The following is an 18563-nucleotide window of genomic DNA, read 5'->3' as shown; positions in this document are numbered from 1 at the left end:
CTCTGTAAGAGCAACGCGTGCTCTTAACTGCTGAGCTGTCTCTTCAGACCCTGTATTTTGTCCTAGTCTGACTTTTGTTTAGTAATATTTGTTACCTAAAAGATTACTGGTAGTTACTATGAAATGATCAAACTGGAATAATGTGGTTGAAATGAATTAGAGTGGATTGAGGTGACTCAGATTTGTTTTTCCATATATTGACTTTTATATCCATTCTTTCCATAGGATGACAAATCAAAAAAGCAGTTTGTTTGTATTAATACTCTAGAAGACACACAAGCCGTGAGAGCAGTGGCTTTTCATCCAAGTGGTAATTTATATGCCGTTGGCTCAAACTCAAAAACCCTGAGAGTGTGTGCCTATCCTGAAAAAATTGATCCAAGGTAAGAATTGCATTGTTCCACTTGCCTACTTTTTCAGTTAGCTATGTTGGTTGCTTTTTCTTTCTTCCTTTCTCCCCCCCTCCCCCTTTTGTTTTTGGATTTTTTTTTTTTTTCGAGACAGGGTTTCTCTGTAGCTTTTGGTTCCTGTCCTGGAACTAGCTCTTGTAGACCAGGCTGGCCTCAAACTCACAGAGATCCGCCTGCCTCTGCCTCCCGAGTGCTGGGATTAAAGGCGTGCGCCACCACCGCCCGGCTGTTTTTGGATTTTTGAGACAGGATTTCTTTGTGTAATAGCTCTGGCTGACCTGGAACTTGCTTTGTAGACTGGGCCAGCCTCGAACTCACAGAGATCCACCTGCCTCGGCCTCCTGAGTGCTGGGATTAAAGACATGTGCCACCACTGCCCAGATGGTTGCTTTTCATATTTGTCATTTATTAATGTTTCAGTTCTTCCTTCTGTTAAAGCTTTATTAATCAGTGCCTTCATTATTAACTTATCACCCATCATATTTTTGATTATGGCATTTTGTATTAGTAAGTCTTTCTTATTTCTATGACATCTTTTTTATCTTTAGGGTTCTTATAATCTATTTATTATGTAAAACAAAAATTAGGTAGGTTATGGCTCATTACAGACTGAAAAACTAGATTTTTTTTTTCCTATTGAAGCAGCATTTCACTTGTAGCCTAAGTTGGCCTTGAACCCCAGATCCTTCTGCCTCTTTTGCCTTTGCAGGCATCTGCTGACATTCCCTGTATTACTGTCCCTATAGTTTCAGAGGAGTTTAAGTTAAACTATAGCAATTGCTGATATTTGGCCATTTAAAACCTACAAAAAGGGGCTGGAGATGGCTCAGTGGTTAAGAGCGCTGACTGCTCTTCCAGAGGTCCTGAGTTCAATTCCCAGCAACCACATGGTAGCTCACAACCATCTATAATGAGATCTAGTGCCCTCTTCTGGCACACAACCATACATGGACGGAATGTTGTATACATAATAAATAAATAAATCTTTAAAAAAAAAAACCTACAAAAAGTAAAATTTCATTTGGTTAACCTAACAATATCTTTTACCCTCTTGTTCTAGCAAATTATAGGATTTGAAAACCAGATATATATTCTAAAAGATTTGTCCTGAAAATGCTAATATCCATTATTTATAGCTTTGCAGTGGTATATTTGCCTATGGTGTACAAGACACTGGACTGGGTTCAGTCCCCAACACTTCAGAAAATTAGTTTTTGTTTTGATGTAACTTCATAGGAATCTACATTAGAACGTTTTTGTCAGTTTTTTTTTGTTGTTTTGTTTTTGTTTTTGTTAAATTGTCTGCTGTGAGTAAGCTAACATTATAGGCCTAGAAGGTGGCTCAGCAGTTAAGAGCACTGGCTTCTGTTTCAGAGGACCTGGGTTGAGTACCAGGTTCCACATTGCCTCACAACCATCTCTAACTCCAGGAGAACCAATATGCTGACACATAAGACACAGACATAAGGCATAAACATACATGCAGTCAGAACTTTCATACACATAAAATAAAAAACGAGCATTATAAAGATTATGAGATAATTTGGTAAATTTTTCTGCTGATGGAAATAAACTTGTATTAATACTCTAGAAGACACACAAGCTTTTAGAACAGTGGCTTTTTATCCAAGTTGTAGTTTATATACTATTGGTACTGTTGGCTCAAATGAAAAAAACTCTGTGTGTGCCTATCTAGGAAAAATTAGTTTTAGTATAAAGATACCCAAACACGCTATAAATCCTTAAAAGTTTTAATTATTATAAGTACTATGAGATATATTATTTTGCATTTACAAAGCAAATTTTAATGTAATACTTATCTGACAATTTCATACATGTATATAATGTACTTTGATCGTATCCATTCCTCCCCCTTTAACTCTTCCTGGACCTGCCCCCTGCCCCGAACATACATCCATCGCTCTTCAACTTCATACACTTATGCTTTTTGTTTGCTTTATTTTTCAAGACGGGGTTTCTGTACAGCCCTGGCTGTCCTGTACCTCACTCTGTAGACCAGGCTGGCATCAAATGCAGAGGTCTGCCTGCCCCTGTCTCCTGAGTGCTGGGATTAAAGCTTTGTGCCACTTGCCTTCTGACTTTTTTTTTTACGTTAAATACACAATGAATCTAGTATTTTTCACATACATATGAGTATGGGGCCATCCACTGGCACACGGATAACCTACCAGTGCCCACACCCCCGAAGAATCCTGACTATCTGCTTATTACCAATAGCTCTTCAAGTAGCAGTGAAGCTTGAGCCCCTCTCTGGTCTGTTGTTGGAATTTTGACTGGCTTGTCCTTTCGCAGGTCTAGAGTAGGTGCCCCAGCTGCTGGGAGTCCATGAGTGCGATGCCATGTCATGCAGAGGAGGCAGCATTTCGTAGCGGTTCCTTTCCAAGGGTCTGCTGGTTGTTTGTTTCCAAGTTGTCTGGTTTTGAGCTAGGCACTGGCGCTCTCTTATTCCTAGCACTTTGACCAGCTGTCCATCTCTGTATTAACTGTTGTCTGCTGCAAAAAGAAACTTTTCCCCTGTAGAATCATTTAAAGACATAGATAGGAGGTGCAGAGATAGTTCAGTGGTTGAGAGCATTTGATGCTCTTTCAGAGAACCAGCATTCAGTTCCTGGCTCTCATCAGGTGATTCACAACCATCTGTTAACTTCAGTCTCAGGGGGTCTGATACCCTGTTCTTGCCTCCAAGGGCACCTGAGTTCACATAGGCAAACATACATGCAGACACACACATGTATACATAAATTAGTAAAAAAAAAATAAAGATTAGGGAAAGGAATCATAGAGCCCCTGTTAGTTCACAGTGTTAAAATACTTTGTTGCTCATTTTCTGAGTAAATAGAGTGGATGAATGCTCTTGTATGTTTGTAAGCGCAGCACATGATGCAGTGCCTGCAGAGGCCCAAAAGGGTGTCAGGTCCTGGAACTGGAGTCACAAGCAGTGTGAGCTGAACCCAGGTCCTCCACCAGAACAGCAAATACTCATAACCACTGAACTATCTCTCCAGCTCTGCGTTACTAAGTAGAAATACTTGAAAAGGAGAAAGCAAAATGTTAGATCAGGGAGCGGATAGCAGGAGTTATGGTGGCACAGCCCAAGACTTGTCTGTGTAGAGCTGATGCGATGGTTTGTCCCTGCCACACCCTGAGCAGCCCTTCTGACCTCCATCTTCAGTCCCCTGCAGCTGTTCTCTGACTTTTACTGTTGGGGGAAACAATCTTCCTATCTTTTAGAACTCAAAACTTTATTCTATCCCATAATGACTTACATGTAGTGGTCATGACATTATCTACCCTAACTAGATTTTTAAACTCTGGAAAGAGATCTTGTCTTTTTTATTTTTATCCATTTTCACCTTTTCTTAAACTGAGCCACATTGTTTATTACTTGTCAATAAATATTGTACTTCCTAGTTTGTATTAGCTTTCTTTTGTTTATTTTTTCTTGGAAAACACTTCATGAAAAATGGATAAATGGAGATTAAAAAAACATATATCCTATTATGTGATCTGAAATGAGAAATTTGTATAATAGTTATAATTTTACATTTTGGTTTAAAATATGGTTTATATTATTTTCTTTTATGATTTTAGAAATCTGATAATCTACTGTAAATTGGATGTGGTGATTTAACATCAGCATTCTTGAGTCTGAGACAGGAGGATTATTGAGTTGGAAATCCAGCCTCTCCCCAAATAAAACTTTGCTGCTGGATATTCTTCTCTTCCTTCCCTTATAAGAATTGCATGTTAACTAATTTTAAAAATCAAGAAGTTGAAATATCTTTATGTACTATTTCTTTTCAGTGCACATGACATGCCTAAGCAGCCAGTGGTACGATTTAAGAGAAACAAACATCATAAAGGATCCATTTATTGTGTGGCTTGGAGTCCTTGTGGACAGTTATTAGCAACTGGATCAAACGACAAATACGTGAAAGTGCTGCCCTTCAATGCAGAGACTTGTAACGCAACAGGTAGGGCCCGAGTGTGCAGCAGTAGCTGACATGCCAGTGTACCTGTGCGCTTCCCCTGCCGTGCCTTCCTGTTGTTACTAGTGAAATCTCAGAACATCATCTTGAGGAATTTATTTTTTTGTTCTGATTATTCCACTCCAGTGAGGTATTATTCTTTTAAATAAAAGTCTTACACATAGCCAAATGGCATATGAATTTTAGAAAAACATTAAGGTGAAAAGAATTTTTTTCTGGACTAGGGATGTAGCTGAGTGGTAGGCCATTTGTACAGTGTACAGAAGTATTTGTACGCGCGTGTGCGTGCACACACATACACACACACGAGACAGTGATAGAAACAGAGACAGAGAACCTTTAAATAACTACCATAATTGAACTAGTGGATATTTTCTAGAGTTTATCTGTCCTTTTTGTTTGAAATAAAAGACAGGGAGGTACCGGGTGGTGGTTGCACATGCTTTTAATCCCTGCTCTCAGGAGGCAGAAGCAGGAGGATCTCCATGAGTCCAAGGCCAGCTGGTTACCATGAGCAAGTTCCAGGATAGCCACTGCAGTTTCACAGAGAAATCCTGTCTTGAGAAACTAAAACCAAAACAAAGGGCAGAGAGGCAATGAACTTTCTGTACCTCTGCTTTAAGGACAGTAATAACTAAATCAGTACATTGATTTTTTGAAGTTTCATGTTCAATAAGTGAACTATGTCAATCCCTAAGTTAAAATATAAATCATACTACACTATTTTGAAGATGAGTGTTTTAGATTAGCTTACAAGATGATGGGTTTCCCTGTGGTGTGCCATGCTTTGCTCTGACGCTGCTGTATTATCCTTGGCCAGTGCTTAGGCAGCTTTAGCATCCTCCTCACACAGTAAGTTGAGCAGCATTTTTTTGTTTTTAATTCTTACTGCTGTTTCAGGACCAGATCTGGAATTTAGCATGCATGATGGGACAATCCGAGATTTGGCATTTATGGAAGGCCCGGAAAGTGGTGGAGCTATTTTAATAAGTGCTGGGGCAGGAGATTGTAACATTTACACAACAGATTGTCAAAGAGGACAGGGTCTCCATGCTTTGAGTGGACACACTGGTACGTAACAATCCTACTGTGTGCTCTTTCCTTTTGCTCAGCCTGTGCTATGTGCTGTTTTCATTGGTGGGTAGAGCTCTTCATAATGGGTCTTTCTGAAACAGATTTTTATTTCAAAGACCTTCATTGTGAGTTTTGGATATCAGAGTAGTAATAATGGTATTATCTATTTATTCATCACAGAATTTTTGTAGTTTAATCTTCACAGGCATTATATGATGTAGGAAGTTTTATTCCTCTTTATATATGAAGACAGTGGGGCAGAAAGGGTAACGCCAGGAAGTGGCAGATCAAAGATATGATTCTATATCCATTTCATTCAAAGCTAGTAATCTAACACCACGGAATAACTGCCTGTGTTCTCTTCATGAAAGTTACCATTATTTCAAGTGACAAATTTGTGTGTATTAATTATTATATTTTGAAATACAGAAATTACTTATTCTACTAATAGAGTCACCAAAGAAAGAATGAATTTGTTCAGAGTGGTTTGGATGTGTTTTAATGAATTTTTAAAAATTAATCTCTTTGATAGTATATAAAATCTCTATGCTGTGACATTTGGTTAACCAGTAATGAGAAGGACTTGCTTTGAGACATGTTGTAGAAAAGCCCTTTCTCACTTAACTGCGTGTATGGTCTTTTATAGGGCATATTTTAGCACTTTATACCTGGAGTGGCTGGATGATTGCATCTGGTTCCCAGGATAAGACTGTTAGATTCTGGGATCTTCGAGTACCAAGCTGTGTTCGTGTGGTTGGCACAACATTCCATGGAACTGGTAGGTTTTTCATAGATACGAAGTTCTATGAGAAAGGAACTTCATAAATTATGCTAGTGTCTGCTTTCCTCCCCCTCCCCCCATCTTCATGTGAAGAAGGAAACGAGGTCTGGGAATGTAGCTTAGCTGATAGAGTGCTGGACCAGTTAATGGGCGCTCTGAGTTTAATTCTTAGTACCAAATAAACCAGGTCAGCCTGGGCTACAAGAGACTCAAAAGACAAACAAAAAAGCAAAAGGGTGGAGGTTTTGAGGGAAACTGACTTTGTATTTTATTGATTAGTTTCAATTCTTTTAGAATTCATTCATATGTTACCATATTTGTAAACCAATACTAGATTAAATATTATGTTCCAAATTGGCCTCTTAGGGCAATTTTAGAATATATATATAGATTTGTTTATTTATTATGTATGTAATGTATGTAGCGTATACACCCCAACAGTGTACATTGTGTACGTAGCGGCAGAAGACACTTGTGGGAGACCATTCTTTCCTTCCTCTGTGTGTGGGCTCTGGAGGTTGACCTGAGTTCCGGACTTGAGTGCAGTGCCTTAACTGCTGAGCCAAACCCCTGTCCAGATCTCAGATATTTAACACTTTTTAATTAGATAACTTATTTATGTGCAGTCACATGTTCACATGAGGTCAGTAGGTAACTCGTGGGAGTCATTCTGTCCTTTCACCATCTGGATCATGAAGATTGACCCCAGGTCATCAGGCTTGGCAGCAAGTGACCATTACCTGATCGGATCATTCCACTGGCTCTAAAGATTTTTCAAAGATTTATTTTTATTTTATGCGCATGGGTGTTTTGCCTGCCTGTATGTGTGTGCACCATGTGCTTACATTGTCTCTGGAGGCCAGGAGAGGATTTCGGATCCCTTGAAATTGAAGTTTCGGAAGGTTTTGAAGCTACCATGTGAGAGCTGGGAATCAAACCCTTGTTTTCTGTAAAAGCATTAAGTGCTCTTAACCACTGAGCCATCTCTCCAGCCCCTCTCAGTCGGGGTCCAGTGCCAGCCAGGACCCTGTATTGTTTCTCCGGCCCAGACGGGAGGCATGGATTTAAGACACAACTCACATGGTTTTATCAGGAGGGAGAGTCTCAGTGACCCTGTATTATTTCTCCGGACCAGACTGGGGGCGTGGGATTAAAGACACAATTCACATGGTTTTATCAGGACTGAGATACTCAGTGATCCCTCATGAAATCCTGAGTTCACAATCCTGAAAATTCATCCAGTTTATTCTCCAAACAGCCTCATATAAACTTAGGGGAAATTCATTAGCATTCTGTTTTCTAGGTAACCAGGTGAATGTCTCTGGTCACGTCCACCCCTTTGACCACACCTTTCTATGCCCATTTTGTCACACCTCCTATCTTCCTGCTCTGTATGCCAGCTTTGTAGGCCAGCTCTGTCAAGTAGACTGAATTAACATCTCTTTTCAGGCATTCTCCAAATTACAAAGAAGGGAGCAAAACAAAATTAGCATATCCTGACCCTTTGTTAGGGAGGTGACCACCTCCTGTGTAGCAGGTGCAAACTAGGCCTGGGATTCTGGTCACCAGACCAGGTAGAAATAGGGTCTACACCTCTCCCTGCTGATGTAGGTTGCCCTTCTGTATGCTGTGAATATGTTTTATTACCATTGATTAATAAAGAAGCTGCTTTGGACTATGGCAGTACAGAATATAGCTAGAAGGGAAAACAAAGCTGAATACAGGGAGAAAGAAGGCAGAGTCAGAGATGTGAGCAGCTGCTGGAGAAGGTAACAAGCCATGAGCCTCGTGGTAAAATATAAACTAACAGAAATGGGATAATTTAAGTTCTAAGAGCTAGTTAATAATAAGTCTGAGCTAATAGGCCAAACAGTACATAGTTAATATTAAGCCTCTAAGTGGTTATTTTTAAAGCAGCTGCGGGATCAGTCAGGACGAGAAACCTCCAGTTACACCCTGTCTCTATTATTTTCTCTCTTCCTGAAACTCCTGACTCCAGGTTGTTTTTTTTTTATTCCTCAATAATTTTTTAAAATTTATTTATTAAAGATTTCTGTCTCTTCCCCGCCACCGCCTCCCATTTCCCTCCCCGTCCCCCAATCAAGTCCCTCTCCCTCTTCAGCCCAAAGAGCAATCAGCCTAAAGAGCAATCAGGGTTCCCTGCCCTGTGGGAAGTCCAAGGACCACCCACCTCCATCCAGGTCGTAGTAAGGTGAGCATCCAAACTGCCTAGGCTCCCACAAAGCCAGTACGTGCAGTAGGATCAAAAACCCATTGCCATTGTTCTTGAGTTCTCAGTAGTCCTCTCCAGGTTTTAAAGGAAAGCCTCTTCTTTCCTTTTAAAGGCTGTGCTGTGCTGTTTTTAATATATTGTACCTCTTCTTTCTAATGCTCCTTTCTTCTGATGAACCTCATTTCCTGAAGAATGTTCATGTGCTGGCTCCTATTTATGACTAGCTTTGTCTTTTATTTAACAGTGTTCTTACCTAGTGTGGGCTCAGAGGGCTGTTTTGGCTAAATGGAGTGTTCTGAGATCCCTGTTAAGTCTGTTTTTACTCTTTAGCAGTGGTTCTCAACCTTCCTAATGCTGCAACCCTTTAATACAGTTTAAGTTATGGTGACCCCAACCATAAAATTATTTCGTTGCTACTTCATAATGTAATTTTGCTACTGTCATGAATTGTAATGTAAATGTCTTATACGTAGGATATTGATATGTGATACCTGTGGGTTGCAGCCTACAGGTTGAGAACGACTGCTCTATGGGGAAGTTCAGCTCTAATGTTCTGGTTGACTTCTTATTTAGATGATCTGTCTAGAGATAAGTACAGTATTGAAATTACCCACTGTTTTTCTATCAATACTTATTTAAACTTTAAAAAGCCATTGGTATTTGTTTTATGAAAAGTTGGTATATATCTTCTTGGTGAATTGTTAACCTTTTAAAATACATAGTGGTCTTCTTTTGTTCTCTTGACCCTCAAAGGCCTGATGCTAGTGACCTACTTCTGCATGCCAGGATCCACCTCCTAAATATTTCATAGCCTCCCCAAATCCCTTCCTGCAGTGGGGGAAAAATATTTAAAACACGAAGGTATAGGGGGCAATCTCAGATTTAAACCTGATCTGGTATCTTGCATCCTTACAGTTTCAGTTCAAAATATTTTCTTTCCTTTTCTGTGGCATCCCAAGATTTTCTGTGAATTCATGTTGTTTCTGCAGCCTGAGGTTCTCTTTCTTTTGTCTTCTCTTTATTGGGCTTTTTTTTTTTTAAGATTTATTTATAGCTGGGCAGTGGTGCTGCACGCCTTTAATCCCAGCACTTGGGAAGCAGAGGTAGGCAGATCCCTATGAGTTCCAGACCAGCCAGGTCTAAAGAGCGAGTTCCAGAATAAGGCTCCAAAGCTACATCGAGAAACCCTGTCTCAAACAGATTTCATTACAGATGGTTGTGAGCCACCATGTGGTTGCTGGGAATTGAACTCAGGACCTTAACCTCTAAGCCTTCTCTCTAGCCCAGGCTTATCTTTAGGTTTCATTCAGCATTGCCTTACCACCATGAGACTCCTTTGACTGCCCTAATTCCAAACTCAACACTGATCGGTCACGAACTCTTAATATCTACTTAAAATAATGTTTTTGCTTATCTTCCCTAATAGAGATTAAATGGTCATACCTGTTTCATATTCCAGAGTAGACGTACCACCTATTGTAAAGTGCCTAGCCCAAGAGACAACTGAATATTAATAGTCAACTTTTTAAAGAAATGAACTAAGATTTATTTTGGAACAAAAGTTACTTCACAGAGTCAAGTAACTAAATATAAAAGAATGCAACACATCTTCGCATCATTAAAACAAATGTTCCACAGCATAAACAAATGTAACACATCTTAAAATAATATTCCACAACATTCTCCTATGTACCAGCTATTCTCATTTTTCCCAGTTTTTGTGTATATTTTATATATGTAGTGTATGCGTGTGTTTGTGTGTGTGTGCAGATCTATTCATTGTATATGTGGAGGCCAAAGGTTAGTTGATATCAGGTATCTTCATCTATTTCTCTCTACCTCATTAATTTCTTTGAGGGTCTTTCACTGATTCTGGAGCTTTCCACGTCTGCCAGACTGACTGGCCAGTGAGCTTGTCTTCACTGTCAGCACTGGGATCACAGACATGCATGCCTGGCCTAGCTTTTTCCCACGGGTGCAGTGATTTGAACTCGGGTCTTTCACTTTTCCCAGAGTCATATCATCAGTCCTCAGCTTCTCTAATGGAAAAATAATGATAAATGACTCTGTGTGTGTGTGTGTTTGTATGTGCGTATATGTATGTATGTGTGTGTGTGTGTGTGTGTGTGTGTGTGTGTATGTTTGTGTTTGTGTGGGTGTGGGTGCCCATGTGTTATGGTGTTCTTCTGAAGGTCCTGGGACAATTTTAGAGTCGATTCTCTCCTTTCACTATGTGGGTTCCAGGAATCAAACTCGGGTCACCAGGCTTGGTAACAAGCACTTTTACCTGCTCTGCTGTGCTGGTTCCGTCTTTTCTGAGATTGATAATTTATTTACTACAGTGACTCATTCTTATAATTTTTTCCCTCATACAGCTAAGAGACCTATCAGGCATTCAAATGAGATGTTAAATGACTGGACACTAGTCTGGGGAAGGCTGTTTTATTTGACCTCTGGACTCTTTTGTACTTTTTTTAGACCCACTCAGTTATCTGCCAGTATTGTTTATCCTTTATTTTTTAATTCAGCCCTGAGTCCCTCATTATTTGGTTATTCTGCCTTGTCTTCCTTAATAATCTATTTTAGTTGCTTGTACACTTTCACGTAGGTTAATTTTTGTACCATGTAGCCCTCTTGCTTACAAACTTGCAAAGATGCTTGAGCTTCAAACCTGCAGCTAAGAATGCAAGGCTCAACCGCCTTTCATGGCTGCCTTTCCTATTTGAACCTCTCAGCTTTTATATGTGTTCATTTAATGTTTTCTTACGTAATTCTTCCAGACCATGATTCTTTTTTCTTGTCAAAGTTTCAAGGAAATATTATCTTAGTTTACAAAGGTGTGTTTACTTCGTGTATACATAGATACCATCATTTATACTGTTTACTGTTTTTCATGATTATATCCTCTTTTTCCTGTGAAGTTTCCACAGACTACTTGAACTACTTGGGTATCGAGCACAACTCTTCAATCTTACTTTCATGATTGATTTCCTTTAAGAAGAAAAATCAAATCTTTTCCTTAACAAGAAAAACTAAATTCTAAATATTAAAATTTTCTTAGATACAGTTGAGTTTTGGCAGATCCACAAACTATCATTAGCATTTAATTTTTGTTTTTTTTTTTTTGAGACAGAGGCAGGGTTTCTCTGTAGCTTTGGATCCTGTTCTAGAACTAGCTCTTGTAGACCAGGCTGGCCTCGAACTCACAGAGGTCTGCCTGCCTCTGTCTCCTGAGTGCTGGGATTAAAGGCGTGCGCCACCACTGCCTGGCAGCATTTTTTTTTAAGATTTATTTATTTATTATGTACACAGGCCAGAAGAGGGCACCAGATCTCATTACAAATGGTTGTGAGCCACCCTGTGGTTGCTGGGAATTGAACTCAGGACCTCCAGAAGAGCAGTCAGTATTCTTAACCTCTGAGCCATCTCTCCAGCCCAGCATTTAATTTTTTTAGCCATCTTTTTGTGCTTGCTTAGGGTCATGAATGCCCCCATTGAAAATATATGGCAAAGTTAAGGCTATATCCTTTAGACTCAGAACTTTTTTAAAAATTTTATTTAATTTTAAGCACATTGGTGTGACGGTGTTAGAGTCCTGATCCAAACCGAGTTATAGACAGTTGTGAGCTGCCATGTGGGTGCTGGGAGTGTTTGAACCCAGGTCCTCTAGAAAGGCAGCCAGTGCTCTTAACAGTTGAGCCATCTCTCCAACCCCCAGACTCAGAACTTAATTTCTGTTGTTAATAAATCATAGGTTGCCTTGGGATATTTCCTACACTGTTGCTTTACAGTAAAATTTGTTAATGGGTTTTCTTGTTCCATCAGCTAGATTCTCTAAGCTGAGTATAAGAGGTATTTTTAAGTCTTGCCTAGTAGTGATCACGCGGGGCTGGAAGTGTGTTTTCTAGCACTGTTTCACAATGTTATGCTGGGGGAGGGGTTTTCAACTCAGAAGAAACAGGTTCTCATTTCTAAAAATGATACAGTAGTTATTTAGTTAATTTGGATTTTTCCTTATACAATACATTCCTTATCAAATCAATATAATAGTGTTGACAAGTTACATCAGATCATTAGTGTGTAGTTCAGTGAACATAAAGTGCTACATTGTGTCATAAGTGTATTAATTTTCTGTGTTGCGATTTTCATTTCTCAACTATAGGCAGTGCGGTGGCATCTGTGGCTGTGGATCCTAGTGGCCGTCTCTTAGCCACAGGTCAAGAAGACTCCAGCTGCATGCTGTATGACATAAGAGGAGGCAGAATGGTCCAGAGTTACCACCCTCATTCCAGTGATGTGCGCTCTGTTCGCTTCTCTCCTGGAGCTCACTACTTGCTAACAGGCTCTTATGATATGAAAATAAAGGTGACAGACCTACAAGGTGATGAGATCAGCTTCCCTTTGTTTTTAGTCTCCTTTTTGGGGCTTTTGTCTAGTTTGATATGATTGACTATCATTTTAAGCTTCAATGTTATAGTTTTTGAGAAGAATGAATTAAGATTTCTTATAGTAAATTATTAAGTAAATGGAGTGAGATGTTATTTAATAAAACACATTTTATTCCGTTTATTTGCTACAGTGACTTATTCTGTGATATAAATGATGGATTTATATGCTCCTTAGCATCCTTACAAATATTGTACAATTTATATGATTAGTACTTCAGTGTCCAGTTTTATCTTTAAACATTTTTTTTAAAGATTTTTATTTATTAGGTATATAGGTTTCTTCCTTCATGTATCCTGCAGTACAGAAGAGGACACCAGATCTTATTACAGATGGTTGTGAGCCACCAGGTGGTTGCTGGGAATTGAACTCAGGACCTCTGGAAGAGCAGCCAGTGCTCTATTCCTCTGAGCCATCTCTCCAGCCACCTCTTTAAACATTCTTTAACTAAATGTTTGCTGTGTAGCAATTAGGAAGATGAATTAAACAATTAGCTCCCATCTTAATGGAGGTTGTACTTTAGAGGCCAGTGAAAAATAAATTAACAAATGATGTCGTTTTTTTAGGTCCTGGCCAGTGCTATTAAAGGATTAGCTAGTAGGAGACAGTGACTGTAGTTAGGGGTTGGCTGTTCTAGACAGGGAGATGCTGTCTGCATGGATCCTGAATCATGAGTATAAGCTATCCCAAGGCCCTTGTGAAGAGCATAACACGTGCAAGGATGCTCAGGCAGGGGCAGATGGGAAGTGGTCATGAGTCTGCAGGAAGCCAAGGTTGGAATTGAGTGAACCCAGGGAAAGAGATAAAAAAGTCTAATTTTGAGACAAAGTTTATTGGCACAAAAGGTCTGTTTTTAATACAAAAACCAAGAGAAGGGTCAATTTCTCATGTGCTGTCTGTCCTCCACATGCATCCTCCCCATTGTCAATTTCCCCACCAGAATAGTACATAAGTTATAACCTGAATCCTTCAGAAAAATCATTAATCAAGAAGTAATCTGATCTAATTACATCCTTAGTAATTTGAGTATTCACTTGTGTGTGCTGTTAGTAGGACAGGGATAGAAATGCGGAATTGGAGAAGGTGCTGCTGCAATGGCCTGAGGACAGGCGGTGTCTGGGAGTGAGGTGTGAAGCGGAGGGGAAAGAAGTAACTGAATTTAAGGGAGTTTTAATTCAGACTAGATGTAGGGAGTAAGAGAACAAGGAGTCGGTGGTCCCGGGTTTCTGACATAAGCAGACAGTGCCACTAGTGAGAGGGGGTGCATGGGTAGGGCAGAACAAATCTGGGCAAGAAAAAAGAATTTGGTTTTAGAAAATTTAAATTTAAGACAGGTGCCAATGGGGTATTAAATGATTATTTAAAGGCTGGATGTGGTGGCACACGCCTTTAATACCAGCACTTAGGAGGCAGAGGCACGCAGATCTCTGTGAGTTTGAGGCTAGCCTGGTCTACAGGGTGAGTTTCAGGACAAACAGGGCTACACAGGGAAACCCTGTCTCAAAAAAAAAAAAAAATTGGTTCCTAATCTGAAGTTTAGGTTTGGAGATGAAGTGAGTGTGGATCCTAGGTTTATAAACACACAGGTTAGGTGCAATTTCAGAGGAGGAAAGACAGAGGACAGAAGGGGGTCTGCCAGATGACTCCGGGACCCCTCAAACTTTAAATCAGGAAAGGAAGGAAAATCGTCAAAGGCCTTGAGCGAGATCAGCAGCTTGGGAGGAGAGAGTGCAGCCACAACAAGTGTTGCTGTGTGTTTGTTACCAAATCCTGACGTTTATCTCTGCCTAGGACTTTCCTGCTATAGCACCCTAGAGTAGCAGGAAGTCTGTACAATCTGTCTACTCACTTCTTCCTTGTAAGCTAATGTCTCTTCTTTCTCAATTTAGGGGACCTCACCAAGCAGCTTCCTCTTATGGTGGTGGGGGAGCACAAGGACAAAGTGATCCAGTGCAGATGGCACACCCAGGATCTTTCCTTCCTGTCATCGTCTGCAGACAGAACTGTGACCCTCTGGACTTACAGTGGCTAGAGGCCACCCCATGTCGGTCTATGCAGTGAAAGCACAGACTCGAGACTACTGAATTGTGAGGACTACAGGCCTGAAGAACGTAGACTTTCCAGAAAGACTTTACACAAGGAAGCCCCTTGTTACCATGTCCTGTTGACAGAAGGTGTTGGGTGGTGGTTTTCAGTCTTCCATGTGTGTTCATGCTGCTGTGTAGTCCCCTTGCCAAAGTCTGCAGAAGAACTCTTATGTTGGTTTGCACGCCAAGTCAAGGTACAGGATGTGTTTATGGTTTATTATTAAATGCACTCTCGGGTTTTGCCCAAATAACAGTTTTATACATACACTGACATGGAATTAATATTTAAGTAATTGTTACATATAATACACCCAAGTCCTCCCCAGATGAAACATAGGTGTTCAGAAGTTACTTTGCTCTTGTCACAATCCCATATTGTATCACGTGTCTTCTAGAGGTCAGAATTTGGTAAATCTCTAAAATTGTACATGACTGCCTTTACATAGGGATCATTATTGGAGTTCACAATGAAAGGAAAACCGCTTCTCCACGCATTTCTTTTCCTTAACCCAGGGTCTGGTCGCTAATTTGTCACATCATTTTGTTTCCGGCTAAAACGTAACTATTATGCTTTGGAAACTTGTTGATTTCAATTTTTTGAATGCACAGATACCTCCCTTCCAGGCGATACTGTAGAAGCAGAGCAGCCTCAGCTATGAGGAACAATATCTGATGGTAGGGTTAATTTACTGGGTAGCATTTTCCTCTTCAAAATTAAAGACTTTGCCATGACCTTAGCATGGCTTGAAAAACTGTCTGCATGATAATTTAAAGTGGGGAATTGAAACTTTGCACTCCAGAAACTAACTTGGGTTTTTCTTGCACAGTTTGTGTAATAAAGAATAATGATTTTATTTGTACAGTACTATAGATCCTAACACTTTATCTTTATTTTCATATTGTTCAGTACTTTAAGTTATTAAATAGGCTATTTTATTTATTTCAACTGCAATTGTATTGACCTGTCTGTTCACCATATGTAGCAAGCATTTTAAATCTATAGTCCAAGTGGGAAGGGCAGTAGAAGTGTAACTGTGCTTTTATTTCAATAAAGACCTCTTGACACCTACAACTCTATCCGTTTCCCACGGTCTAAGTCTGTGGCACTCTGTTGAGAGTGCCGCTTCCAGGTTTTTTGGAGCAGGTAGGTCCAAGGAAAGAAAGTTGCTGGAGGAGTGGACCTATGCCCTACCCTAACTTTTTCCTAAAGCTCGTCTACTAACGTGCTCTGTAACCGCTAGCAACAGATAGCACTTCTCTGCCCCGCCTCCATCCTTTTGCCCTTTGCCCTTCAGGTATTGAAGGATTGAACCCAAGACTTTGCACATGCTAAGCAGTCAGTCTACTCCTCCTGAGCTGCATCCCCATCTCTTGTGACTTTTAGTTAACAAAGCCTGTCACAGCAAGGGCTGGAGCATAGTTCAGTAGTAAAGCACTTAGCAGGGCATGCAGAAGGCCCTGGGTTCAGTCCTCAGCACTGTAAAACACATAAAAATGAGCACACATTCTAACCCAGCTCTAGTTGGGTTTGGAAGCTTTTGAATGTTTAACAGGTTCACCCTCACACAAGCAGAGGGGAACACTGTAAAAACCAACATCATCTTAAAATTAAATCTCCTTAGTTTAGTTTAATGCACAATTTCACAGACTTTAGGATTTCTGTTTTCATTTTGTTTTGAGATGATCTCACTCTTAGCTCTGGCTGGTCTGGACCTCACAGATCTTTCATTCCGAGTGCTGGGATTAAAAGTGTGCAATCACAGCCAGGCACTGGTGGTGCATGCCTTTAATCCCAGTATTTAGTATTCAGGAGGCAGAGGCAGGAAGATTTGAGTTCCAGGACAGGCACCAAAGCTACATAGAGAAACCCTTCTCTAAAAACAAACAAACAAAAAGGTGTGCAACACTATAGCCAGGTAGGGTGTCACACCCTCTAATCCCAGCACGAGAGGAGAGGCAGATGGACCTCTGTGAGTTTGAGGCCAGCTTGGTCTACATAGTGCATTCTACAATAGCCAGGGCTGTCAACACAGGGAAACGCTGTCTCAGAGAAAGTATTTGTTCTGTGTGGGCACCTCCATAGCCCAGCTCACCTTTTGTTCTCTGGGGACTTCCATAGATGAATTATTCTCTACATTTTTGGAGCAGATTTTTCATGGTTCCTATTAGCTGCTTTTCCTAAAGGGCAAAATTGCTCATTTATTATGGAAGACATTATAAAAGTTACAAATGAGGAATAGGGAGCTTCCCTGGGCAACAACTCCAGGACTCCATGTATACAGCTACCCAGTCATTCTAGGGCAGTTAATTCTTTTCTCTTTATTTTCCCATCTTTCCCTTCCTTACCACTTCTTCCTTCTCATAAAAATTGTATTTATAGGATACCATGGACTTTTCAACTCCTTTGTATATTTTCTTCTAGCTTTTTGACATGGCACATTATGTACCCTAGTAGATAATAAAATATCAAAATTTTATCAATATATCCCTGTTAAGTTTCATGGTAGTAGATATGCATGGCGTTACATTCCTGTATAGCAACTGGACTTCCTGAGACTATCTCAAAAGATTTATATTCAAATAACTAAATATAGAGTTAGGGATATAGCTCAGTGGAGAGCTTTTCCTAACAGTGTAGCTCCGTGGCAGAGTTCTTCCTGACGTGAGTCTCTCGGTTTGCTTCTCAACACTATCCACCACGCCTCCCCAAGTTTATGAAATGCTGTATCCTACTTAAATCACTGTCGGGAAGAAAGCTTTCAGGACTCTCAAGTGAGGTATGAAATCCACTTCTCTTTAACATTTTATTAATTTATTTACATACACATAGGTGTGGTATGGGGCAATCATCTATATTCTGTCAATTATATTTTAAATAAATGCTGATTGGCCAGTAGCCAGGCAGGAAGTATAGGTGGGACAACCAGACAGGAAGTAGAGGTGGGTCAATGAGAACAGGAGAATTCTGGGAAGAAGCCCATTCCTCTGCAGTTGTGACCCTGCAACAGAAGAAGCAAGATGTGACTGCTTCGCTGAAAAAGGTACTGAGCCATGTGTCTAACATAGACAAGAATAATGGGCTAATGTAAGTTATAAAAGTTAATAAGAAGCCTGAGCTAATGGACCAATCAATTTATAGTTAATGTAGAGCTCTGTGTGATTTCTTTGGGACATAACAATTGCAGGAACTGGACAAAGATATGCAGAAGCCCCCGACAACATAGGTGTGCGTATGTGTCTCTTGGGGTGCACTGAGACACGAATAGGAAGGTCAGGACAGCTTCTAGGATTTAGTTTTCTCCTTCTACCATATTGGTTTGAAGGGCCAAACTCAAGTCATCTGGACTGGTAGCAAGCTTTTTACCTGCTGAGCCTCTCATAGGCTCCAATTGCATTTCTTTCATTGCATGGTCTGATATTAAAGCACCAGAAATGACTTTTAGTAACTGTTGAGATAACTGTGTCCATTCCCTGTGTCTCCACACTGTCTTCCCCATGGAGCTGAGTAGATTCTGAGCTGCA

At 40.2% G+C, this 18563-nt stretch overlaps 1 protein-coding gene across 6 annotated transcripts in view; it reads left to right on the top strand.

Moving 5' to 3' along the window:
* The window catches only part of Wdr47 (WD repeat domain 47), a 52114-nt gene extending 36001 nt beyond the window's left edge, over positions 1 to 16113 (top strand). For all 6 annotated transcript variants that reach the window (XM_075981591.1, XM_075981593.1, XM_075981589.1 and 3 more), the window contains exons 10-15: positions 226 to 383; positions 4236 to 4405; positions 5321 to 5491; positions 6141 to 6272; positions 12671 to 12889; positions 14844 to 16113. In XM_075981591.1, the coding sequence (XP_075837706.1) occupies positions 226 to 383; positions 4236 to 4405; positions 5321 to 5491; positions 6141 to 6272; positions 12671 to 12889; positions 14844 to 14986 (993 nt within the window). In that variant the 3' untranslated portion in view covers positions 14987 to 16113. The remainder of the gene's footprint in view (positions 1 to 225; positions 384 to 4235; positions 4406 to 5320; positions 5492 to 6140; positions 6273 to 12670; positions 12890 to 14843) is intronic.
* Positions 16114 to 18563: the final 2450 nt, after the last annotated feature.

The sequence above is a fragment of the Microtus pennsylvanicus genome, chromosome 7 (genome assembly GCF_037038515.1).
Source record: "Microtus pennsylvanicus isolate mMicPen1 chromosome 7, mMicPen1.hap1, whole genome shotgun sequence".
In the NCBI taxonomy this organism is placed as follows: domain Eukaryota; kingdom Metazoa; phylum Chordata; class Mammalia; order Rodentia; family Cricetidae; genus Microtus; species Microtus pennsylvanicus.
Note: the sequence above shows the minus strand (reverse complement) of the source record. Positions and strands in the feature narration are given on the sequence as shown.